At 43.7% G+C, this 26,000-nt stretch overlaps 1 protein-coding gene and 1 long non-coding RNA gene across 7 annotated transcripts in view; one reads left to right on the forward strand and one right to left on the reverse strand.

Moving 5' to 3' along the window:
* The window catches only part of LOC115497345 (uncharacterized), an 85,200-nt gene extending 78,916 nt beyond the window's left edge, over nucleotides 1–6,284 (forward strand). For both annotated transcript variants that reach the window (XR_012058346.1, XR_012058347.1), the window contains 2 exons: nucleotides 1,810–1,971; nucleotides 3,865–6,284. This is a non-coding gene — a long non-coding RNA (uncharacterized lncRNA). The remainder of the gene's footprint in view (nucleotides 1–1,809; nucleotides 1,972–3,864) is intronic.
* Nucleotides 6,285–13,921: 7,637 nt separating this feature from the next.
* Nucleotides 13,922–26,000, reverse strand: part of HIC2 (HIC ZBTB transcriptional repressor 2) — a 74,605-nt gene continuing 62,526 nt past the window's right edge. For 2 of the 5 annotated variants that reach the window (XM_072935954.1, XM_030285535.4), the window contains 2 exons: nucleotides 25,434–25,577; nucleotides 13,922–19,316 (listed from right to left, as the gene is read on the reverse strand). In XM_072935954.1, coding sequence (XP_072792055.1) covers nucleotides 17,568–19,280 — 1,713 coding nt within the window. In that variant the 5' untranslated portion in view covers nucleotides 19,281–19,316; nucleotides 25,434–25,577 and the 3' untranslated portion in view covers nucleotides 13,922–17,567. Of the gene's footprint in view, nucleotides 19,317–23,875; nucleotides 24,009–25,433; nucleotides 25,578–26,000 lie in introns of all 5 variants that reach the window. The other 3 variants (XM_072935955.1, XM_072935956.1, XM_041719346.2) reach the window with 2 other exon arrangements.

Consider the following 26,000-nt stretch of genomic DNA (forward strand, 5'->3'; position numbering starts at 1 on the left):
GTTTTTTTCCAGGCCATGTGAAACAGCCTGCAGACTAATTGATACTCTCATCTGGGGATAAGGGTGAACTGTAGTACTGCAGCAAAGTCTCTGGAGAGAAGAAATTTTTAAGCTACCTCAGTTATTTCAGATAATTTTGCATGTAGCTACACTTCAGCCCCTGCCCTAAAATATGGGGCTGTGCCATTCTCTCTCACATAACAAGCTTGGCATTTGCCTGAAGATATGAGAAGACCATCTAGGAGGTTTAGAAAGGGAGAACTGAGAGAGCCTGGGGCTCTTAAACAAGAAGAACGAAGGAGAAATGTGATAACATCATGGAGTAATAAAGGGCTGGAGAGACAATACAGATAATACAAGGAGAATGGGTATAATTTGTTCTCCATGTCCAGAACATATAGGATAAAATTTTAAGAATTTTTAACTACAGCAAGGCTTTTGGAAAAGAAAACCTTTATAGCAGTAAAAAATAATAAGGAAAGATGCAAAGATGGCTGTGGGGGTCTATGAAGGAAATATTTAAAACACAGTATAAAAATTTCAGTCAAGGATGGCAGACAGGGCTGACCTGCCTTGGGGCAAGCAGATGGATAGACCAGAAAGTCTTTCTGTCCTCAGCTTCTGTGACTCCCTAAACAGTGGGAGTTCATATGCAGCAGAGAGCTTGCCTGCAGGAAGAAGTTACTCTTAATGTCCCCCACTCTAGTTACTAAGTCTTAAAAAGCAAGAGAAATTCGTTTACCTTGTGGTTTTCTGACCCTTTGACTGTCTCACAAGGTATGATGCACCATCTTTTGTAGCTTTTCACATCTGATGATGTCACAAAGTTCAGCGTTAGTCCTGGTCCAGCCCTGCTCTTTGCAGGGAAGCTCAGTACCAGAATTGGCCTTTTTGTTGTTATTCTGTTCGTGATTGTTCTTCTCCCTTGTCAACAGCCTGTCTAAAAGACCTGTGCCCTGCAATCATATAACTTACTGCCAACATCAACACGTGTAAAAAGTGGCTCCTAACATGAAGCAATTCCTTAAGAGAGGGCGTGTGGTGGAAAGGCAGGCAATCTCCCTGGAGTGAGAGAGGCAACCACTGCTTGTTAACTGATCTTGTGGAAGGAGGGGAAATAAGCTGATAAAAATAATAAAAGGTCATAATGCAGAATAATTTGGGCATCAATTCCTGTACGAGAAACCTTTGTAATCCACCAAAAGCCTTTAAATCCTGATCTGACACATCCATAGGGAATTCCCCATCAAATATGTCTTATTCCCTTCCTACTTGCACCCTTCCACACCCTATCCTAGACAACAGATAGCATTTTTAATCATGCTCTGAGTAAGTAGGAGGGAATAGATCCCACTGGTAAAGCAGGCAGCTGGGGAGATGAAGTTTATTGCTTTAAAACATCTTCTCCAGAACCTTTCTGGCTTCAAAATCAGCTTTGGGAATTCACTAGCAGCTGAACAGGGATTTTTAGGCTTTTGCTGAGTTCTAAGTTGTGAAACCAAAATCCCTGAGGATAAAAAGTTTGCAAGTCTCCCTCAGCCTCCAGGTCATAGCACCTTTTTCAGCCCATCTCTCATTTGCTCCTTCAGAGGAAGGCACTGGCTTCAGCAGTCTTCTGCTTTCTGCAGCCTGTGCTTTAGAGGCGCCTTCTCAAGTGTGGGTGAACCTCACACTGCCCTGGAGAGCCAAACCCTGTAACGTGCTGAGAGAGCAGACTCTCTGCTCCTGGCATTTCTTTATACTCAGCCCACAGCCATTCCCTTTCTGAGAAACCTAACCACTCTGCATCCTTTGTTCCCTCCCTCTCAGCTCCCTGGACACATCTACTGCCATGAGACGTCTCAGCCAAGGATTTGGAGCCAAGATACAAAGGAAATTCTTTAACCAGATGTGTGCCCATGCCTGTGACACTGAATTTTCAGATGCTGGTATTTAAAAAGATTGCCATCACCCCTGCCTCCCAGCAGCAAGGTGAGTAATGGGTGGGACAGCAGCCTATCCAGAAAAACACCTATTTTTCAAATGGAAGCAGAGGAGGTTATAATTCGACTGCAAAAATTTGCTCCAGGCTGAAAACTTGGCAAACAAAAGCTTAGCTTAGGAGTGATTTAAAAGGAAACAACAAAAAAGCATTAAATAAATCAGGGCAGTCATTTTGGGTGGAGATGAGGGTCCAGAGCTTAAAGATCATTCTTTAGTGGGGGAGGAGAAGGAACAGCTCAAGACAGAGTTGCATTTGGCTCTCAGCCCTACTATAACTAAGCCTTTCAAAGCCAGGAGAATAAACTTAATACAAGTCCAGTCCCTAACCCTTTTGTCAGAGGAAAGCAAGGCTCCATGTACTCTTTAAGGCAGAGTGGAAGCAGATATGATGGCATTAGTTGAATTCTTCCTATTGCCACTTTCTAAATATGGATTTCCCTGTACTTGAAACTGTAAAAGCACATCAAGTCATTAAGACTCAGTTTGCCCAAGAGGCAAAGAGGGGCAGCCCTTGCCTTCATCATTATGACTGTTCTCAGGCCCTCTCTCACTCTGTGCCATACCACGCCTGTTGCTCAGCATCCATGCCCTGTTTTTGCCTTCAGCATTGCACAAAGCCACTCCATAACAAGCTGGAGACCTGAACAAGAGGATGATTGCTCTTTGCAGCTTTTATATGGGGCTTGTTCACAGTCCTAGGCTGACAATCTGAGAGGAAGAGGTGGCTAGCTGCATAGCAGCAGAGACCAGGATATCTCTAGAGGGAAGGCTTTTTCAGACCATTATCTAATGTCTGAAAGGAGGGGAAAGAAGCTGATAAAAACATGGTTGGCAGCACACTGGGCACAGGCCTTGAGAGACAAAGACAAGGCCCAGCCAGTTCCCCTGCCTTTTGTCGACTCCAGACCCCTGGGCCCCTGCAGCCTGTATGCCCATGCATAATTGCATTGCAGACTCCCTTTGTACTGCTGTGACTGGGAGATTTTCCTGATGGTCTGGAGCCTCCACACATCATATTAGGGAGAAAAGTGTAATGGTGGCATTCTAGACAAACTCCTCAACCTACAGAAAAGGACTTCACAGTGGAGTGGGTTAAACACTGGAACAGGTAGTTCAGCAAGAGTTTGAAAGCCCCATCTTTGCACATTTTCAGAACTCAATTGGATAAGGACTAGAGCTACCTGACATAGCTTTGCTAACTCTTCTTATTGCTATGCACACTTCTAAAACAGCCATCCCCATGGCTGCCTGATGGAGTGCTTTGGCTGTAACAGGTACCAAAAAACAATAGGCTAAATGAACGATCAAAGACTCCCTCCCACTGCATGGTTTCACTCCCATGTTTGATTCCATCAGCTTAAAGTGACACAGGCAGTCATGGTTTAGATGGGATGCTACTTAATTTTGCTCAGAAGAGGCCTTCTTTGAAGGGCAGCACAATTTAAACCTCTCTGGTTTTGTAACAGGCTTCATAGTTTGCTTGCAAATATTTTTGTATGTACTCACAGATCATCCCTTCAAGCATCTCGAGGCTGTCTGAAGAACTTAGTGCTTTCCAGCAGCTGACAGTGCATTGATTTGCTTCATATAAAAGAAATGCACTTTAATTCTTCCTTTCTCCAGCCTTAATGAGGCAGGGAGAACCAGTCAGTACACAAAATTTTAGAAATAGGTCTTTTTGTTCAGAAGGCTTGGAGAAACTTTGTGCTTTGCTTTGCACTTGCAAAATTAAGAGATCTCTTACCTTTACTGCTATACTGTATGATTTGAGATCAGATTGTCAAAGCATCACCTTTCTGAATATCTCAGTAGAGTAAACTCACTGAGATGTCAAGGAGGGCTGTTCAAGATGCTGATGCTTTCATGTATTGCCTTTTCTAGGGAAGACTGAAGCCATAGAGCATGGGATCCAACTCTTCTTCTAGCTACACGAGGGCAGTAAAAATACCTACAGCTGCTCTGGAGCACTGGAACTTCCAGTTGTATATGTTTTCAGGGCACAAGCCACCTCAGGAAAGCTGCTTTTCAAAAGGTATGTCATCTCTTGTTTAGACTAGAAAACTGAAAAGGGAAAAAAAGAAAAATATTGAGCTTTGGCATCAAAACAAAGCAAATCTTTCTTTTCCCTAAGCTTTTTTAATTATGCTTCATGCAAAAGAAAATGACACTGTAAAAATGAATGGGGATGAAGGTAAAGACAAGGTACTGGCATTGGAGATAAGGTTAAATCAGAGCCCAGCAGAAAGAATATGACAGTGGAAGAAGTATAACAAGTTCATTTTATGTGCCACTGTGTCATGCTTCCCTTTGTTGCTCAAGAATGTTGCTTCACTGGTTCCTAGGGGTGTGAAAGGGCCATGCTGCTGGGATGGTGTGACCCACAGACTGCATGAGCTACTATTGGGCTACCTTTTTATCTGGAAATTGTTGTTTTACTTGTATTACCGTTTTGCTGTGGACCAGGAACTGGTCTGGGCTTTGTAGTCAGAGGTCTTCTGTAGTAAGGCAGCTGGTGGAGCAGTACTGTGCAGGGCAAAAGTGCAGTGAGCACAGGTGGGCACTCCAGTGAGTCAAGGGAAGTCAGTTTGTCTCTGCAGAAAGCAGTCACAGTGGTCAGGAGGCTTGAAAGGTACCCATCTTGTAAGAAGCTCAGAAGTATAAGCTAAATGCTCTTTAAAATAATGTAGATCCCTCTGACCTTTGCTTTCAAATTGAGGAAGCAGGACAAGATGCTCACAGACTGTATTGTGTGTACACATATACAGCAAAGGACATGAGGAACCTCATATCCCTTGTCAGAAGGGGGAGTTTGTGACAAGCCCTGGCAGATACACACCTCCCCACTGTGAGCAAAGCTGTGCAGCCAGGCTAGGGCAGAGCTTACACCAAGGGCTGGAATCTCTCCCTCCTACCAGTGTTTGTACACATCCTAAACTGCTACTGCATGGTCTGGTGTGAGTCCTGAGACTGGAAGAACCAGCTGGTAGGTCTGCACTGCACTGCTACAGAGCTTTAAGCCTGCTGGCTTTCCTTCCTCTCCTCCAGTTCCCACTGCACCCCCAGTCCTGCGACAAAGACTCCCACTGAAAAGCAAAGAAGTAGCTATAGTGAAAGATTCCCGAGTTGCTGCCCACATCAGCTGCTGCTGCTCCTGCAGGCTGTGGCTTGTGTGATGGCAGCAACAATTCAATTCCATGGTTTTTGAATCCTTCCTCTTACGGCACTAAGTCCTTTGTGTGGATCCTCGTAAACTAGTTAGAGTGGCCAGGAACTGATCAATGTAAATTTATAAAAGAAATGGAGGCAGAACTCTGCTTCCCTTCTCTTTTTCTGTGTTTCCTCTACCTAGAGGGACAGTACCCAGCTGGTTGTTAGCCCAACCCTACACAGAAAAAATAAATTAAAAAAGAATAAGTGCTCAGCCTCCTCCATCATTTGATCTGCCCTTCGTGATCACAAAGCCTGTTCTGAAGCATCTCTGTGTGAGCTCCAAGTAAGTCCATTGTAACTTCCCCTTCTACCCCTTCCAGCATAAAAGACACGTCATAGGTCTTTGCTCTACAGGACCACACTTCGCATGTGAAGGACTCAGAAAAGGCAAGGTAGGACTCCTGTAACAGCTGTAACTCAGATGTTTTTGCACACATATTATTTTTAGTTAATATAGATGGTGTTAACATTAATGCCTTAACCCTTGAGGAAGCTAGCTAATTTCCAGGTCGATATGACAAGGGAGTTGGCTTATTTCCAGTGTTTTGGGGAGAGAGCCAAGAAGTGCAATGCCAGGGTGTTTCTGGCTGCTGGTGTTCCTGAGTGGACCACATCCGGGTCTGCACTTCATCCTGGGTTTCCAGCACTGTCTGCCACCCCACCACCCTCTGTGTGCGCCACGGGCTAAAGTGTCTTTAACAGCAGGGCTGCCATCACCAAGCTGTAGCTGCATGTTCTGATACTGTCACCCAAAATGCCTACAAGGGAACAAACTGGCAGCTTATTAACTGAGCTGTACAAGGCTGGCAGCTTACAAACAACAGCCACCCTGGTCTAGGAGTTTATGTGAGTAAGATGTAGCAAAACAGTGACACCATCACCCATACATGTTGTTACGAACCATGGGTCTAACCAGGAAAAGGCTGTGGCAAGCAGGCAGGAGAGGAAAAGGAGGGGGGGGATTTCAAACACTGCAGCCCAGAGAAAGAAAACCTTGCGTTCGTGTTTACGTCAGTAGCCTGTCTGTGTGCTGACCCCAGGCTCACCTGAGCCTTGGCAAAGCTCCCCTTTGTTCTGTGTTGGCGTTGAGAATCCAGAGTTATCCACTACTTTGTGACCCATTCCACCCAGACAGCCTGCCCATGATTGCTTCATAAAGCAAGACCAGGAATCAAAAACAGGGCATGTTTCCTGAGCAGAGATGGAAAACAGCTGTGCTGGAAAAAAGGAGGGGTTTTCTGGCTGAGCAGTGGAAAATACAGATCAAGGCCTGGTTGTGCAATCTTCTCTGGCTGGCCTTTGGCTGCTATTGTGGCAAGGGGACCAGCTGGACTTGGCAGGAGGCTGCTGCCCGGTGATGGGGGTAGCAAGAGCCTCTGGTGACAAGGCTAGAAACCCAGAGCTTAGTTTTGCACGTTTTACAGATGCTTGGGAGGCTGAAAACTGACATCTGGTGATGCTGCTCTCACCACTGTCCTGCAGTCAGATCTGTCTGGCCAGTCCCAGATGGTGTTTGAATAGCCAGGCCTGTTACTGCAAAGGCACAGAGCTCTGTAGGGCTGCAGAACAGCAGCATCTACCCAGGTGTGAAACTCAGTTCTGCCTAGTGCTCATAAAGTGCTCCCTGCAGCCAGAGCCAGAGGATGTGGTTATGTTGTCTGGCCAGGTTCCTGTGTCTGAATCCCCAGGGCCTGACTGGGGACTGTGAAGGGAGACTGACCAAAAGATCTTAGAGCTAGAATCTGCTGTGCCACTGCTGTCCTCTGAAATCAAGGAAAGGCTGCGTCTTGATTTTACTAGTCTAAAATGCTGCTTGCTTCAAGCATGGCTTCTGGAAGAGTTCCTAATTTTTATCAAATTCAAATCTCTAATGAAAAGTAAAGGAACCAGCTGAGTCTGATCCAGAGACAAGGGGTGCGGGATTCTGTCTGTTTTTTAAAAATCTAATTATTGTGTACAAGAAGGAGAGAATGGGCAAGAACAGAGAGGGAAGAATTAGGCCTTTGCTTCAGAGCCAAATTATCGAAAAAATTATCCTCTGTGCTGAGAGAGCCCTGCAACAACATCTCTCCTCACTAAAAAGAAAGGGGCACAATGATGAGAAGGCAGAAGCAAAGGAAGTAGGCAGCACCATGAATCACCTCCTGGGCTGATACATGCCAGCTACATTGGTCTCTGTTCTTAGCACCTGGAACAGCAGAAGACAGTATGATGGATGTTCTTTACTCTGCAGTGTTGGAGCTGTGGCTGCACTGTAACTGCAGGGAGATCATGCTTTCTTACAACTGGCTCAGCTACTGAGCTGAAACATATGGATCCAAACCTTGCCCTGCAGCAGCTTCCAACAGTGTTCATCACTAAGACAGTACAACTGCAGGGCAAAAAAGCAAACCCAAAACTGATCACTGCTACAGAGCCATGAAGGGAAGAAAGGAAGGAAGATGTGATATGGTGACCTGTAGCAGGAAGGAAACTGCAGAATTTAAGCAAGAGCAGTGCCCAGAGGAGGTGCAGAGAGAAGCAATTTTGTTCCAAATAGCAAACTGGAGTATTTATGGTTCTGAGCTGGGAGCTGAATGTGATAAACACATCCCATGGAAGGGGTGAGAGACTTAAGGCTCGGCTGAAAGCAGCCAACCTCTCCTGTGGAAGATCCAGTTTGATTCTTCAGGTGCAGTTTATGGGGGACTGCAGGAGCTGCCTCCCACAGCACAAGGAAAGAACAAGACAAAGAACAATGCATTTTGCTATGGCAGTGCACCTGCTTTAACTATTACTGGTTTAAGCCAGGTCACACTAAACTTGGTACACAGCAGGCTGTGACAAGTGCACACAAAATCAATTTGCTAAAACCTGGACAACTTTGCAAGACATCCAGACAAATAAAACTCAGACACACAATATTAATAGTAAGTAACTGCTTCAGCAGTCTTAGGCCTTTTGAAAATGTAGTATTACTTGCAGATGAAATCTCTAGTGCTTCAGTTTATTTTCAATATAAAGCAGGATGAAGGCATATTTTAGAAATAATTTGCAAAGTGAGATGCTAGTCTGTTGGCCTTCACTGACCTGAAATTATTCTTTACTAAAAAAATTTCCTTCCTTTTTAACTTCTTAATGTAGTACCAATCATGATGATTCTTTTGAAACAAACAAACATTCTCCATCTTTATCTACTCAGCAGAGTCCAAATGGGACAACAGCAGCTAAAACAAAATCTCATTAAAAAAAAGTTGTTCCCATGGAAAAGTTCCAATTTTGATGAAATATTTCCTGCAAAAAGCAAAAACCAAACCTATTCAAAGGTTTGACCCAGTGTCTGCTCTTCAAGAGGGAGAAGGGTAGTGGAGAGGAAGCAAGCGAATGTGGCTTTGGGAGAAAAGAAATCCTACCAATAAATGGGGGTAATGAAAGCAGAGGGAAGAAAGTACAAATTCCCAGGCATTCCAGACATATCTGGTATCCTTTACATCCTGCACTCTGCACTTCAGTTGTACATATTTCAGTGTTCCACTGCAGAGGCAGCTGCATTTCAGTTGGGAGTTACTGTATGAAGAATTTTGTATAGTTGTTACAAGATCTTATGAGATGAAAAGGAGCTGACCAAGGCAAAGAAAGTAAAATAGAACATGCAATCTTTTAACTATGCTAGAAACCACTTATGCCACAGAGAAATGGGAGCCAGGAAGCAAAAACTTCCAGAAGAAATTAGAAATAAAAGGGAAAAACCAGAAAAAATTACTGGTAGCTGGGAAAAGACTGCAGGCTCAATTACCACATCTGAGATGTTGAAAAACAGCCTCTGGTTTTCTGTAGCTCTTCATCTGTTTTTCTGTTCATTTTTGTCCTTCTCTTTAACCTTGCTGGGTAAAACACATCTCCAAGGACAAATAAAAATTATTTTCTTGCCAGTGCTGCTGACTTTGCAACCTGTCAGAAAACTGACTAAACTTGAGACTCCTTCAGTCAGTCACTTTAAAATATAGTCAGCATTGTGTTAAAAGAAAAAAATGAACTATATGAATTCAACACCAGGGTTACTCTGCTGCATATTACAGCATTCTACCGGGCTCTGGGAGAAACAGCACTGAGCTGTGAATCAACTGAGCTGATGAGTAGTGTTACAAAGTGCTACAAAATATTAGGCTTGCAGTGTAATGAAGATACTTTATTTGTTTCAATTAAACAGGTATTTTACTAAAGAATTCTTAGATCAAAAAAAACTGGCCTGGGAACCCAAAAAAATACTATTTAGAACCCAAGTTCAGGAAATGTGAATTAATTTTGCTAGGGTCACATTTAACCTTGCCAAGGAAAGATTACTGAATTGTAACATTGGAGGGGTTGTAATCTGCAGTAGGTGCTTCTGTCATCAGTTGCATTAATCTTCCATGAAAGCATTTACCCCTTTTACCTGCACCATAGGTGGGTGGAGAACTATAGGAAACTTTTCTGCCTCAGCTTCCTTGCTGCTCCTCATAGTTACACTCAGAGCCTAAATAGTCTGGAGGGATTTATGGATTGGCAGGTCCACCTACCATTTATTATCTCTGGCAAATGCTGCTTTCAGACTGTGGCTAGGACAAAACGGGAATAACTTTTCAAAATCAGCCTCATCTTGCTCAGGGTCACAACAAAAAAAGTGAAATCATGATTGGTCCATTATCCATTGCCTGCACTGTTTCTGTGTGCCTGCCTGGCCCACACAATTCATCCTTTCTTATATTCTAACAAGTGTCAGATTTTGGCTTATGAGCCAAGTGTCAAGGTGCATGAAATGCAAGGTTGAGTGCTTTTTTTAGGCTGTGTATGTGAGGGGGGTCTCTGTGAAGTAACTGGTTCAGATCCGTGGGCAAGAATAAATGAAGAGAAAACATGGAGAGAGTCAGCTATAGGAACAAGGTGAACTCTAGAGCAAGAGATGTAATTTTTCAATCAAGCTTTTAATGAAAAGATCATAAAATAACAGTTTCTCATCACTGTACATTAAGACTGCAAATTTCTGAATGCTGAGATCATATTATAATTTCTGTATCTTTTTATATGACACTTGAGTTGAAGCCACAACTATTGTGGCTCTGACCTGAATTCAAGCTCTTGAAGGAAATGAACAGAACATTGCAGCAGGAATGTTGGCCTTTCCCTTGACCTTCCCTACTTTCCCCCTCCCCAGGAAACATCCAGGGCTTCCAGGCTGACTGATAGTTAAGGCTTAAAATGAAAAAAAAAAACAAACAAACAAACAAAAAACAAAAACCAAAAGGGGTGATGAAACATCCCTTTCTCAGTTGCATCAAAAATATTAAAAAAAAAAAAAAGGGGGGTCAAAAATATCCAGCCAGCCAGAACAAGATCCTCTCCTCATAGAAAAGTTATCCCCAGCTAGTCAAAAGTCCTGTGGAAGGTCAGAGGAACAGCTGTACTCAGAGTGCTTTGATTGGTAACTTGTGACAGAGGAAGTTTAAACCAGCCCCACTCCTCAGAGAAAGCAGCACTGTGAAGTGGGTCCCTAACTGCCAACAAATGCCACATCAGCTGTGGTGGTTCAGACCTGTCCCATCACATGCCACAGGGACTGCTCTGTTCCAAAAACAGGGATCCCCTGATCCCTGTGTTCAACACTGGCCTTCAAAATGCTCAGGAAAATTAGGGAAGGAAGGAAAGAAGATGGTGGCAATAGGAGACAATGGAATGAAAAAGCATTTCTCTCTCCAAACTTATGTTTCAGGATCTTTGAGTTGTTAGTTAAAACAAGGAAAGCAGAATAAACAGCAGCTTTGATGTGGCAGAAAGATGAACCAGGGCTGAAACAAAGGAGTCTTCCTGACTTGGAGGACCAGCTAGGAGCCTTACAGCAGAGCTGGAATTGCCTTGCAAGGGTTCACAAATCTTTTCCTTTTGCAAGGAAAGCAGCAAATATAGTGAGTCTAACAGGAAGTAATCAAAGGTGAAATTTCTTACCCTACTCTGAAAAAATGCAAAATATGAGGAGTGGAAAGGAGCTGAGAAACAGCTTTTCCTTTTGCCTGCTTGTCTCCTGCACCAAAATCAGGATCATAAAGTACCATGGGACTTAAAACACTGCAAAAGGCTACTGTCAGCTATTGAAAGAAACCCCTACATTTTATTTTTCAAGAATATGGCCAGTTCTGGAGTGCAATAATTTGCTTATAAAAAGAAAGGATTTTACAGTAAATGGAGACTTTACTGATGTTGAGCAAATAATTACTTAAACAAAAACTAAGAAAAAAATGTCCAAAGTCTCTTTAATTATTCCAGAATTACAGCTCTGGGTTCATTTAGATTTTAAATTCCTGCTTAAACAAATGTTTATCCGAACGTGCCATGTCAATGATGAGCATTTCTGCTGTCTGGGGACAGCTTGATGTTTGCTACCTAGAGCCTCTTAAACCAAATTAAAACGTAGGGAGGTTTTGTCTCTTTATTTTTTTAATTTGCTTTTCCCTTAACTCCAGTACTGCTGATTGGAAAGGTTTCAGAATTTGGCAAATATCCAGAAATCAGCAAACATCCTTTTTTCATGCTAATTTGTAAGGCTGTAGTAGGTGCTGACTCCACCAATACTGCAACAAGAGGCTTTGCAAAGCACAGCTTCTCCCAGGGGCTCGAGCCCCCCTGTGCTGTGGCGAACCTGATGCTTCAGTATCGTCTGCAAGGCCCACCATGAGATGGCACAGAGGCTGTGGGCTTTGGCACGGAGCTTCCTCTGCCCATCCCAGGCCTCGACTCTCCACTTCTGAAATCCTTATTGCTGCCACAGTAAACAGTGAGGGATGATGGACACTTTAAAAAGGAGCTACATCCTGTCCTTCAGGCAGGACAACAGACTTGTCTCAGTCACAAGCTGCAATCAGAAGCACACAGCTATTCCTCAAGTGACTTTTACCTTCTCTGGATTTTGCCAGCAGTCACCTCTGATTTCATTTTGTTCCATTAAGTGTACTGGATGTTCCTCTGGTCAAGACCCATATTCCTGCTTTTCAGAACTGAAGCAACATGGTAAAATACTGCTAACCCAGACTTTGAACCTGCACTGCTTGAAAACAATGCTTTCCACACACAAGAGAGAGAAGAAAACAAAAACAAAAACCAAAACAGGAATCTTATAAGAGTGACACTGTAAATTGAAACATTTAAATACAGCAAAACATAAATTCCTCTTCTATGCAAAGCTACAAAAGTCCAGTCTTTGTATTGTCTTCACAGGTTATGGTTTATGGCTATGCTGAGTCTCTGAGATTCCTTTTTTCTTTTTTTTTTCTTTTTTTTTTTTTTAATATATTTTTTCTTTTTTTTGAAATCCTGTAGAGAAGACCCTGCGGACACATCTTTGTGTTTGCAACTTTCTGAATTACATTGCAAAACTGTGCATACAGAATCTGAGAAATAAATACATTCATTACTGCACATACATATTGATACAAAAACAACACTGTCAAATAGTGTTTGCACCATCTTTGTTAGATATTAAGACCAGGCAAAATTAATATTTCATTTTCCATCAGCCCCCCTTCAAATGTTTGAGGTGGCTTTGGTGTAGAAGGTAAAAGCTACAAAGGGTCAAGACTAATGATGGGGAGCTTTCTTTAACCTTTTTATTTTTGGCTTCAGCAGTATTTTAGCAAACCATCCTCATTAGTCATCTTTTAACTGTTCTACCATTCAGATCGGCTTAGGTTTCCACCTTGGCAGCCTTAGGAGTTTTGGTTGGGTTCTTTGTGCAGGACTGTAAGGTCTGGAGTGAATCAGTCCGGTGGTTCCATGAAGGGAGCCCAGCGGACCCGGAGAGCCCAGCCCGGGTCCCAGCCCGGGTCCCAGCCCAGCCCAGCCCGGCCCGGCCCGGCGCAGCCCGCACAGGACGAGGCCGCTCGGTGCCCCCAGGGCCGGGCCGGCACGGGCGGGGCTCTGCCGCGGCAGCGGCCGCAAAGCCTCACAGAAGCTGCGTCTCAATAGCTCTTTGGTGTCTTCTGTGATCTTTGTGGCTCCTGCTAACAGCCCCAAGTGCACAGAACTGGGCCTTTGGAGATTTTTTTGCCAGGAATTTGGTTTTGGAAGTTTTGCAGTAAAGGACTGGAAAACAGCCCAGCTCCCCATGGCTAAAGTTAAGGAGATGTGCTGGGTACAGCAGCTCCCAACATCTTCTAATATCCTTTCTTATCTCTTGAGCTTCTTGCATCTCCCTTTACCCTCTTGGTTCCCTCAGACTCCTCTGAGAAAGAGGGAGGCTGGAATGCCTCTACAATAGTGCCTGGGTCTCACTCCCAGCAGCATCTCTCATGGATTGAAGAAAAAAAAATTCTACATGCCATATTTCTAATTGCCCACCCTCTCCCCACCCTCCCGGAGCAGTGCTGGAATGCAGGCTGGGACACAGATCCCCCTCCCAAGCTGGGGAACACTGTGTAGCCTTCAGAGACAAACCAATGGAAAAAGCAAAGATTAATTTTGACTGGCCCCTAGATCTGTTGAGGTCTGAAACTGTAAAAGTTTATGTAAACAATGAGATAAATATATTAGTACTTTTCTGAGCCAAGTGAGGTTCCATACTCATTCAAATGTGCTTTGGTTTAAAAAATAGTTTTGTGAATTTGGGTATGAGCTTCTTATTCTTTATACAACTTTTGCTATTTTATCTTTTTTTTCCTGTTATTCCGAAAACATTCTGGAACTAAGTGACTAAAGCATATACTTAAGCTGCCTGGCCTCGTTTCTTTTTTCTTTTTTTTTTTTTTTTTTGTTTCCTTTTAAATTGTTTTTTTCCTCTTGAGGCTCTTTGTGTATTTAAAAAAAAATTCAAAATAAAATTTAAAAAAAAACAAAAACGCAGCTCCCTCCCCCCCCCCCCCAAAAAACTCTTAAAATCTTAAATATGAAACTAGTGTTTTGCTTTCTCATTAAAATACAGAAAAATGTTGATACAATACTATGTCATACAAATGCAGTTGAGTGTTTAGGCCTCAAGCAGGCCTGAAACAGTCCCTGAAGTTTTGAGTATTATTAGTTATTAATTATTACTGTCACAATTTGGAAAACGTTGTTTATACTTAGTCTATGGAACACAACTTTACACAGCTATTTGAAAAAAGAACGTAATTTCCTTTTGTACAATACTCTTGCTGTACACAGACTTTATGTCGTACTGTTTAAGTGCTGGGGAGGGGATTAAAAAAAAAAAAAAAAGATGCTCCAAAAAACAGTTTAAAAAAAAATAGCATTGGGTCCTGAAAGTTCAACGTAATTCTCAAGGCTTAAGGAAAAAATGAAGAGGGGGCAGGGGGAGAAGCTACATCACCACACACATGTAAAAATGGAATTAAGAATTAAGAGAGGGGGAGCAGGGGTTTGCTTGCTGAGGAGCTCCGTGCCGGTGCCTCGGGCTGCTCCCGGGCTCGGCTCCCTCGGTGCCAGCGAGAGCCGCTGGCTCACGGTGACTCCCCGCAGCTCCAGCCGGCCGTCCCCAGCGCCACTGCAGGGACAGGGCCGCATCCAAACCCGCAGCACGGCCACGGCCCAGGCGGGCCGCAGTCCCCGCTGTCGGAGCTCAGCCCTGCTCTGGAGGTGGGCCCTTGGCCGGCCGGCTCCAAGGGGAGCCGGAGCGGGGTCAGCTCCGCTGTGGGTGGCTGGAGGGGAGGTAAAGGCGGGGTGAAAGTGCCCAGGAACTCATCTTTCACAGCTGTCCCTGGCTCTGCTCAGATTCCCTCTGAGAGCAAGGTGGATGGCACGGCCTTCCCTGTCCTTCCCAAGACTATTTTGGGGACATCCTGGGCGGGGGGGGCGGGTTGACAAAGAATCTAATTCAATATATATTAAAAATGTGGAAGTGCTAAAGACGCTAAAAGCCCATTTAACCCCCGGAAAGAAAACAGCGCGTCTCAGCACAATTAGACAAAACCAAAAGTCCATGCATCCCTCCCGCGCTCCAGGGCTCGCAGGCGTCCGGGAGCAAGCGGACAATGGCACTGGGAGAAGCACACGGGAGCGGCTGGAGAGGGGCGAGTGTTCCCTGTAACTTGACACCAGGCCAAGGCTCAGCTCCTTTGGGTTGTCTATTGCTTGGAGCCTGGATTCCAGTTTCCTCAGTTCAGTCAATTGACCCAAAAACTTCTCATGGACTAGTCTACCTTAAAAAAAAAAAAACCCAAAAACCAAAAAATGAAACAAAAAACCACAAACAAACAAACAAAAAAAAAGGCAAAAAAAAAACCCAATAGAAAATGAAGCTTATATGTCTTTGTTTTAGTCAAACATGCTCACTTTTTTCTTTTTTGGTCAAAACTTTAAAAAATTGTTTGTTTTGTTTTTTTTTTAAAAAAAAGACAAAACGTGAGGTTTGGTAAAACTTACGCATAGAGACTATACTGGTTTGAGTGGGAAAAAAAAAAACAAACAACAAAACACCAAAAACCAACAAATGAAAAAATGCAAGTGTAAACCTTAGTCATTTCAGAAGGGATGATTCTACTGGCTGTGAATTTTTACCACCACAGTCACGGGAGGCTTGAAATAAGCCATAGCTTTCCACAAGGTCACGCCAACAAAGTCAAGGGGGCCAAGAATCGGTGGGCAAAGTTCTCTGTCTTCTCTCCTAAACCAATAGCAGCTGTTGGCTGTGATGTCTTAGGCAGATGTTGCAAGAACATTTTGTTTCTTTTTCTTTTCATTTTTTCTTTTTTTTTTTTTTTGTGTGCGTGTGTTAAATTGTCTAAAAGGGAGGATATGAAACACTTTGGTTTGCTTTCTCCTCCTCTCCCCCACCTTATTGCACTCTGGATTCTAGTAAATTATAGGCTGCTATACCCTCACCCTCTGTCCTGCCAGGTGTTTACAGACTGACCCAGATGTGCTGGGGGAGTGGAAGATGAGGGGGACATTTTCCCCTCCCCATAGTATCCAGACTCAATAAACAAAGCTGGAAAGGGCCCAAAAAGCTCAGAGAAGTTTTCTGCTTTATCTAAAAGTGACTACAGATAGCCAAGAGACTGCAAATTGAGCCAGTCCAAGCAGCCAACACAGCCTCTAGCTCAGTGTATTTTTTGCTTTGTCTTTGGCCAAGCTTTGCTTTAACATTTCTCTAGTTGACTTTTGATGGAAGGACGGGGTGGTAAAAATCCCTTAACTTTAATTTAACTTCTACTTTTATACATTTAATTACTTACAATTAAAAAAATGCCTAATCTTTCACTAACCATCTTATTGTTCTCATGAATTCAAGAGGTAGCAAAGGTAACAAGTCTGTCCACACAAACTTGCTCTTTAGTGAGGGAGGAAAGCTAAAAACATACACACACACAAAAAATAAAATTAAAAAATAATAAAAAAGTACCTATGGAACTTGTAGCAAGTCCAGCCTACATCAAACCCCCTCCCCACCCACCCACCCTAGAATTAACCTCAGACCTTCCAGTTCAAACATTCACATAAACGTTACAATGGTTTTTCCTTTAATAAAACAAGTACCTCTAAGCAAAGAATATTCATATGAAACTACTAGAAAAGTAAAGACGACCCCCTGCTCACTGAAAGAAATTCCCAGGGCATCCAGTCCCTGTTCAGTCATGGGTAAGGCAAAAGAGGTTTGCATGTTTTATGGGAGAAAGTGGCACGTGGTTATGTGTGCCAAGGACAAAGATGAAAACCAGAATGGGGAGGGATGGTAAGGTAGGCTTCGCCATTTGTTTAAGTGAAGTACTGGGACTGGTGCAGCCCTGAGAGCTGCTCCCCACACCATCGCCAGCCCGGGGGACAGGGGTGGGCTCCACCACTGCTGTGGCTTTCCCACAGTCTCTGGAGGGGCTGCCAACCCTGTGAGGTGGTCCACAGACACAGCTTCTGCACTTGAGAATGCTGTTATTTCACAGCTACGTAGGCCACTGAAAAGGTGTGTTTTTTTTTTTTTTTTAATGGCAAGAAATACCCCTACTGAGTTTGATTTTAAAAGGAAGTGAGTACAGTGACAAGAACACAGAAAGAGGCAGGGAGGGGGAGCCAGCAGAGGCTGAAAGTTCCCCAAGGTCCCCCTACCTGCTCCAAATAAGCAATATGGCAATGAAATCAATGTGTGCAAAAAGAAGAGGCATTTCTTGCCAGGTCATCAAAATTTGAAGGGAGACTGGGACTAAATGCATCAGCTTGGCTGTGGACCTTTCTTTTTTTAAAAAAAGGAAAAAAAAAAGAACTTTTTTTTAAAATGTTAAAGCTACATTTGTTTAGGCCTCTCATGACTGAACAGAGTATGGGGAGTTGCCCCCTTTTTTATTGGTTTTTTTTTTTTTTTTTCTTTTTTTTTAAGCAGCAAGTCTACAGAAAGGTAAATCACCGTGGATGGGCTTGAAGCTCATTCTGGAGTCTTTGGCTTATGTGGGAGAGGTATGCATTCGCAGGTGGCTGATCAGATTGCGCTGCTGGGTGAATTTCCCACCACACAGTTGACATTCGTAAGGTTTTTCTCCTGAGTGGACACGCATATGCTCTGTTAGTCGGTACTGCCGGGTAAAGCGCATCCCACATTCCTCACAAGCAAAGGGCTTGAGCCCCAAGTGGCTGCGCATGTGCCGTGTCATGGTGCCACGCTGTGTGAACATCTTGCCGCAGATGTTGCAAGGGAAGGGCCGCGTCAGCCAGTGAGTCTTCTCGTGCTGCCGCAGTGTGGCTGGATCCTTGTAGCTCTTCTCACACACTGAACACTTGAAGGGCCGGGACTCCGCAGCGTAGGACTGATTGGGGTTGGACAAATCCTCAGCTTCATCCTTGCTGCCGTATGTGCCTTCCTCCTTGATGTAAAGGTCTTCCTCGGTGTGCGTTTCCACGTGGGCATTGAGCTGCTCAGAGCTTGGGAAGCCTTTGCCACAGGGGATACAGACATACAGGTTGTCACCATAGGCCACTGGCTCAAACCCCTCCTGCCGGTAGACATAGTTGGCACTGGTATGGCCGCCACTCTCACTCTCACTCTGGCCACTGTCGTCACTGTTCTCCTTACCGTTTTCTACCTCCTCCTTACATGGGTAGGGCAGGTCTGCCCCGTAGGCCCCAGCCAGACTCCTCTCCACAGACTTGGACAAGGGCCCCAGCAGGATACCATTGGGCAGCCCTTCACCCTCGTCCCTGTCTTTGCCCCCTTCCTTTCGGTCAAAGGCGTTGTCTTTCTTGATCCACTCCTTCTTGCGGGACGAGTGCCGGAGGCCCTTGCGCTGGCTGCTCTCTGTCAGTGAGTGGTGGCACTCCTCGCTCAGATCCATCTCCATGGGGTCGCTGCTGTCCGCCATGCTGTGGGGGGCTCCGACGCCAGACTCGTCGAACGATGAGGCACTGTTGGCTGCAGGGGCTGAGGCAGATTGGGGAGAGCCCTGCTGGCTTTCGCTGTGCTGCGTGTCATCGTGGGAGGCTGCAACAGGGAGTGAGGGGCTTTTTTTGGACAGGTCAAGGCCTAGCTCCTGGTCACCGGTGCTCCCATTCGCACTGCTGCTCCCACCACCATTCTTGCTGGTTCCCCTGCTTAAGGAGTGACAGTTCTCTTGGTTAGAGCTGCTGATGAAGACCTCATCATCAGAGAGCTTTCCCTTTGACAGCTCCTTTGAGTGCGAGCCCTTCAACCCCTCATTTGACCCTGAATAGCGAGCTTGGATGACTGAAGCAGTGGAAAGTCTCTGACTCCTGGCAGATCTCCCAACACCAAGGCCACCGGCCTTGCCAGCAAAGGACTTGCCGTTCCGCTTCAGCTTCTTTCTGCAGAGAGCTGCCAGGTCGTGCAGTTGGAGGTAGCTTGCTGCGGTGAGGAGAGCATTAAAGTTCTGTTCACCAGGCTGGTCAGTCGTTAAGAGCTTGCCAGTATAAATAAAGTCCAAGATCTGCCGGAACACGGTGGGGTTCACCATGTCCGTGTCTAAGTTTATCAGGTTGTCATGCAGGACAAGGGATTTGAAATACATGCTGCTGGCTGCCAGGATGTTCTTATGGGCACGAAACAGGGCATTTTCTACCACAATGATCACATCACAGAGGAAACCTTTGGCTCGTTGCTGGTTCAGCTGCAGTAGCAGTTGTTTGGCATGATTTGGCAGTTCCATCTCCACCTTCTCTTCCTCTCACCTTCACCTTACCACCTGAAAAACAGGAGGATGAGAGGTATGAGCTTGCTCTTTCTACTAGAACAGGTTACATTTAATAGACTGGTTTAACACAGTGCAGGCTATGTAAGGCTTGACACTGACTAGGGAGATCTGAGTACACTGAACCCTGCAAGCTGTGATCCTGCTGGGAATACAGAGAGAAATATTTCTCATGCTAAGACTTGATTCAATCTTTCAAAAATCAGATTTGTATTAATTTTTTTACAAAAGCAATCGTCATTGGCTGGAATCACTATTCAAAATATACCAGCATGAAAACAATAGTTAGGTACAGAGGAAAGCTCTTCTCTCCTGACACAGACTTGAAGGGAAGATGAGAAGCTAGAAAAAGAGGAAGAAAAGAGAAGCATCTACTTCACTGTCATTTGCATATCTGAGCATGTAAAACAATTAGCATAAGCTACAGCTTCCCTGCTTTAATGTGTAGTTTGTTTCTTGGCTGTTACATGTTGAAATCTTATAACACCCAGCTGCTCTGGAGTTGAGAAAATGACATGTTGAAACTAAATCCATTGAAGAGGGAATTACCCACACTGAGGTGTGAATGGGAAGCCTCCTTAAAAGTAAGAAAAGCTGCTTTAAAAACCACTCCCCATGCCATGTCCATATTCCAATCCATTAACACGTAGGTTTAGAATCAGCCCTCAACTGGCTGAAATTCAGGATGCTGAGCTAGCTAAATGTCACCAGATGTCTTCACAAATGTGAAACATTTTTCTTTAATTTTGAAATAATTTTGTTTAAAATAATAGAGTCAAATAACATATCTCAAGTCACAGTTTCTCTATCCTGAAATACTGTAAAGAGAGGAAAATTTTGGTTACCTGCATATAGTTAATGCATTTCACAAACAGTAGTCATGATGTATTTTAGTTTAGATGTTTATATTTGCCCTCCCAGTAGTATAGACTGTAGGAAACACCCAGTTTGAGATATGTCAGAACTAACTGCAGTTGCACGTTTGGTAGTTATTGCCATCCATAAAGCCCAGAATTCAATCTGGGACTGCATTTGGGAATCCAAGATCAATTTTAATTTTTTTCCTTTTTTTTTTTTTTTTTTTTGTTGTGTGTGTTTGTTTGAAAGTGCCAACTACTACAACCATTTATCTGTTAAAGTTGATTTTAAATAGTTTCTGAGATTCAAAAGGAGGATTTAAATACCAAATTAACAATAACCACCATTTAGCTCTCTAGTTCCTTTCTTCTTTTCCAGGTTCATCATATTATTGAAACATTTCTCTTACTGAAGGAGAACCAAGCCATAAATACAGAGAAAATAATAGCTTAAAATCTCCCTTAAAATCATCATCAGTTAATTTTTTTATTGTTTGTGAGTTCTGCTACTACACTTTGTCCCATCAGAGTTCAAATGATGAAGCATTAGATTGCATTATGTTCCCTCTGTGCCAAGTATAGGTACACAACAAAAAGAAATAAGGAGTGTGCAGTTAGTATAAAAAATTGCTTCCCTCAAACCTGATTCTTACAATGTGATGATAAACAGAAAGATTGCATTTGGCAGAAAGGTGGTAAATTTACATAATCAATTTCTGCACAACAAAAGTTCTGTTTTATGAAAAAAGCTACCAAAAAGTAATCAAATGAAATATTTCCTCCAGCATTGTTGTTTGACTACCCTGGTACTTTTCCCAACAAGCAGGTGCCTCCCTTCTTCCACAGGTCACAGCTCTTGCTTGTTTTGCTGGTCAGCCTGGTGCTTGCTTATGCTTTTGGCGAATTTCTTGGTGCCTCTTCAGTGCAGCAGCACCTAACTTAGCATCCACAGAGATCCCTCTGGCTCATCACCCTGACCCACAGCTAAAAAGGTTCTCTGCTTTCCTGTTTGATTTTGGTTCAGCAATGGATGGCAGCCCAAGAAGACGGTGGATTCACTGTGGTGCCTTTGTGCACATGGATGTTGTTCCCAGAGCTCGATGGCTTTAGAAAGGGTGGCAGCCAAGGAGGAAGTACAGGCTTGCCATGGTGCTAGTTTTACCTGTAGTGTTTCTGTAATAGAAACTCACCCTGCAGAATCAGAAAATATGACAGGACAGGGGCTACCTCTATTGAGCAGTGCTTAGAACGTAAAAACAGTGTTGTGATGTAATTAGTCAGATTAGAGTTGCAGGATAGAGGATGCAGCGTGTCTGGTTATAGTGGATTGCTTCCAGAATTGCTGAAAGGGGAAGAAGCAGCAGCACAGAGACACAAAATACCCACTTTTATCTAGCCAGGCCAGTAAGAGCCCTTGGGTCACTGAGATACATCTATAGGGGAGGACAAAAACGTGGCTTGCAACTTAACAGCATCTCACTATATAACTGCATCCTGCTCAAGATAGCAGGAAACAGCCTAGTACTACAATTTTACTACAAACATCATGGTGCTTTTCCATGCATGTAACACACAAAATCCCTGGCTATGATTTATAAGTGTTTCATAAAGGATAAATATGGGAAAGGAAGCAAAACAGTACAGTCAATATTTTCTGCCTAAACAAAGTAGTAGGAATAATAATATGATGTTACTGAAGTTAAAGTGGGCTTATTTCCCACTGATGTAGCACTTAAAGCAGAGGTATAGAAATCACTGTGTTTGAGTTGTCTAAGCCTTAAGGCTTACAACAGTTATTAATGCAGAATATTTTTAGCATTTTACTTTTTTTATGTTTAACTTTTTTTTCTTTCTGCCTTAAATGATACTGAAACCAGGTAATGAGCCTACAGAGAAAACCCTGGAAACAGAGTTAGAATTCTAATTCTGCTACTGACCTTCAAGAAAAATGTTACTATTACTGAGTATGTTCTTCAGCATAAAAACTAGCATAGTACAAGTTGTTTAAATTACTTCTATTTATTTCACATGTCAAATTTTACAGAACTGTTCATGTTCAGTAGGACATATGTATAAGGTAGGCTAATACCTTCAGTGGATTTCAAAAACAGTGGACAGGTGTAAGCAGTATAACCCTACCTATCAAATGATTTTGTTAGCTGAAGTCCAACATGGATCTAACAACCCCAAATAAATAATGTAATGAATCAAGGCACCAAAACCTTCAGCCAAGCTTAGAGCATTGTGTTTAAAATGTTGTCAGAATTGCCCAAGGGCTTTTACCAGGACAGGAGCATGGCTTAGAGAACACTCCTTTAGCTGATGTCCCTTTGTTGACAAAAGCCTTATAGCAACCTGCTTTGTGTATCTTGTGCAGTCCTCAACAAAAAATAAATCCAGTCCAGGTATTTCATAGAGGCTACTTACAAACCCTTCATCAACCATGATGCATTTCAGAGGTGGAGGAGGAAAGGCGTATTGGAAAGGTTGTTAGCAGTAGAGAAGCAGGCATTATTCCTTAACTCATGGCATTCCTAGAATCTCACTTCTAGCTGAAGGCATGGGACCAAGGACAACTGTGAGTTTAAAAATTATTTGACCAAACAAATGGCAGGTGCAGCCTTAGAAAGCCCTTGCTATCCATTAGTTTGCAGAGAGTGTCTCTTAACAAACTGTAACATTTGAATAACAACACCACAACCCCCCAAAGTCATAAAAAATCACAGTGGGTTTATACTTCTTGTATTTCAGTATCATTTTTAATAACCCTTCCTTTTCTGTTTTCTGAAAAAAAAAAAAAAAAAAAGAACCCAGAGAAAATATAGTCCCAGTTCAGAGAAGCCCTGGTTCAGAAAAGGCTCAAGTGCATTTCTAGTAAAAAACCCAACTCCCCAGACCTCAATAATACATAAACATCTCACTGGGGCCTCAGTCTTTAAACATTGAATGTGGTGTGCAAAATTTCACCCCTTTGCATTTAAAAGAGGATTACAGAAGGCTCTGGACAAATAGCAGCAATGATGGTCTTTTCCCAGATTGAGCTTGGTTTCCTCACATTCAAGACACACTTTTTTCAGAGCAGTGAACCTGCTCAAATACTCCCATGCTAGAAGGGAATGAAACGAGGCTAAGGCTCTCCACTACCTCCACCATACCATGACACTGACACACAGCACATGCAAAGACATGAGAAGTACAGGGCACAAATCACAGAATACAGTAATGCTGCAAGCAGATGCCACACATCAAACAAAGCTTTGCAAGCTAAGAGCCAACAGCATCTAAACATACAATATTGCCCCAGTAGCTGGGTAACTGTGAGCTGCTGTGCCCAGCCTGAGGCACTCTGTGACCCCGTGGGCAGCAAGGCTGTGCACAACACACAGGCTGCTCCTGGAGCTGTGCTGCTCTCACTACACAGCAGGAAGAACTTCATTTGCTCTCAATTTGCACAAACTCTGGACACGACAGAAAATGGAATTGCTAAACAGAGGAGAAGAGAAATCCCTTCACCCCTTTCAACAGTATAAAATCTACATATTCACTACAGGTTTGATTCTCTTTAATATCACTAAATCTCTACCTAAAAATAATTGCTGAATGAATGCTAAATGTATTATCTTAGCAACCTCTGGCAGGAGATGCTATTTGATTTAATCTCTGAGTTATAGATTGCAGCACATGAATATTGTTTACCTTTTAAGAAGCAACACCAGTGAAGCAAAGAATCAATCATAAACAGATCTAAGGAATCACTCATTTCACGTAGAGGATTTGTGGCTGGATGAGAAGGCTAGACACCAAGCACCTGAACAGTGAGTTAACAGTACTGCAGATAAAAACCAACAAACAGATTAGATGTGATGTATGAAATTAGATCCTGTTAAAACGTCAGTCTACTGTGTATCTTATAATAGACCCAGGAAAAGACAGTGGCCTGCTTACTTATTCTCCACCTTCCCAAGCAGTTGAGCTGCACTGAGCAAACACTGCAGCAGTGAGCATGGAGAAGAACAAGACAAAATGAAATCCACTCTTTCCTACATTGCTCTCTCCCACCAATTTATGACATTAAAAATGCTGTGTCCAGCTGCTGCTGGAACTGAGTGAAACTGAAACAGTTGACTTCTGCACCCTTCAGTTTCAGATGAACCAACTTTTTTTGGAGCACTTAATCACCCCACTGGGAAGAGAGCTTTCCTGTTCCCCACTGGCTCATTTGATCATTCTTTCCCCACATTCCAACAGAACCAGGACTCTCAGAGGTGTCAGTGTAGTGGATGGTTCACAGCCACTAACCTGCCCCTAGGAGTTGCACTTGGCAGGTCATTAGCCCATGACTTTTAAAGGTATTCACAAGAAGCATGGGGAGAAGTGCTGGAACTGTTAGTCCAAATGGTTCCCCATCTCCAGCCCCTGCGAGCAGTCAGATAGCAGAATTCAGAAGCTGAGGCACAAACATGCATTTTCATCACTAGCAGTGGAGCAGCAAAAGCTCTGTGAAGAAGGCTCAAGCAGAAAACAGGATGCAGCACCCTTGTTTTTCTCACACAAATATTTACCACTTTAAAATAGCTAAGACCAACATGTGAAGCTACTCAGGCAGAGGTCTGCAGAGCTGGGGGAGGGAGAGAAAACATGCAGGACAGATCAGGATGTGCAACTGATTTTGCAGGTGTGGGCATGGAAAAGAGAAGGAAAATGGAGGATGGAGGGTCATTTTGCAGAGGAGACCACATCAGCAAACTGAAAGTGGCACTTATTTAATTTGTTACGTTCCAATTAGTGCCAAGCAGAGCTGCCCTCCCAACTTCCCGAGGCAGCTCTTGCAGAACTCCTGCAGAAACGGCACAGCTTTGCTTAAGGACATGAGCACCTGTCTGGTACCTCTGTGCGGCAACATTTAGATATCTGGGACGTGGGCAATACCTGCTCAACTGCTACCAGCTCCTGGCCCAAAAAGGAGAGGAAAAAAAAAGAGTGAGATGATTTCCCAGTCCCTTCTCTCATATTCTAGAACAACAAGGAGAGCTTGACATAGCTAGGCCCTTCTCTACTGCATGCCAAACTTCCCAGGGAAGGGGAATCTGCATGGGTGAAAAGGGTAGGGGCTCTGTGCATGAAAGCACTAAAATCAGGAGAGCAAAGTTGATTTCCAGTCAGTGCAAGACTGCAGCGAAGCAGGAACACTTTGCTATACAAGCTGAAACTGTGAGCAGTAGAATGCAGATTTAACCGCTTGGTTGCCGCTTACCATGCCAGGTACATTGGGCTAAAGGCACCTCCATCCAGTGCTGCCCGACGTGCCAGGTACATCCCATGATGTTCCATTGAAATCACAACAGGCCATCAATAGAACGTGGCTGCACGGATGCAGAATGGAGAACCAGCAGGGACGCTGTTAAACGCAATTAAAATACTGCAATCAAAATTGAAACGTACATTTTAAAACAGCCACCTGCCTTAAATATGTAACTGCTAGAACAACCTCCCCTCCACCCATCTCCCCACAGCTGTTGAACTGTGACGGAAGCAGAACAGAAGTACTCTGCAAGTTTCTTACTGATGCTCCCTGGCCACTTATGTTCATGACTCCCAACAGCACTGAGCTTCAGGGGGACCAGTTCACATGTATCCAAAACCTCCAGATCCCAGGATGTTTGCACCAGCTTCCTTCTGCCCAGAAATTCAGGCAATGAAATATCATCAACATGTAGAAATGCCTCTATGACAAGAGCAGCCTGGTGCCAGAGCTTTGGTCTCATTCCGACACAGTACAGGCAGCAGAAGAAACACTTCAAACCTGATCTGCTCTGTTGCC

This window comes from Taeniopygia guttata, chromosome 15 (assembly GCF_048771995.1).
Source record: "Taeniopygia guttata chromosome 15, bTaeGut7.mat, whole genome shotgun sequence".
NCBI classification, from domain to species: domain Eukaryota; kingdom Metazoa; phylum Chordata; class Aves; order Passeriformes; family Estrildidae; genus Taeniopygia; species Taeniopygia guttata.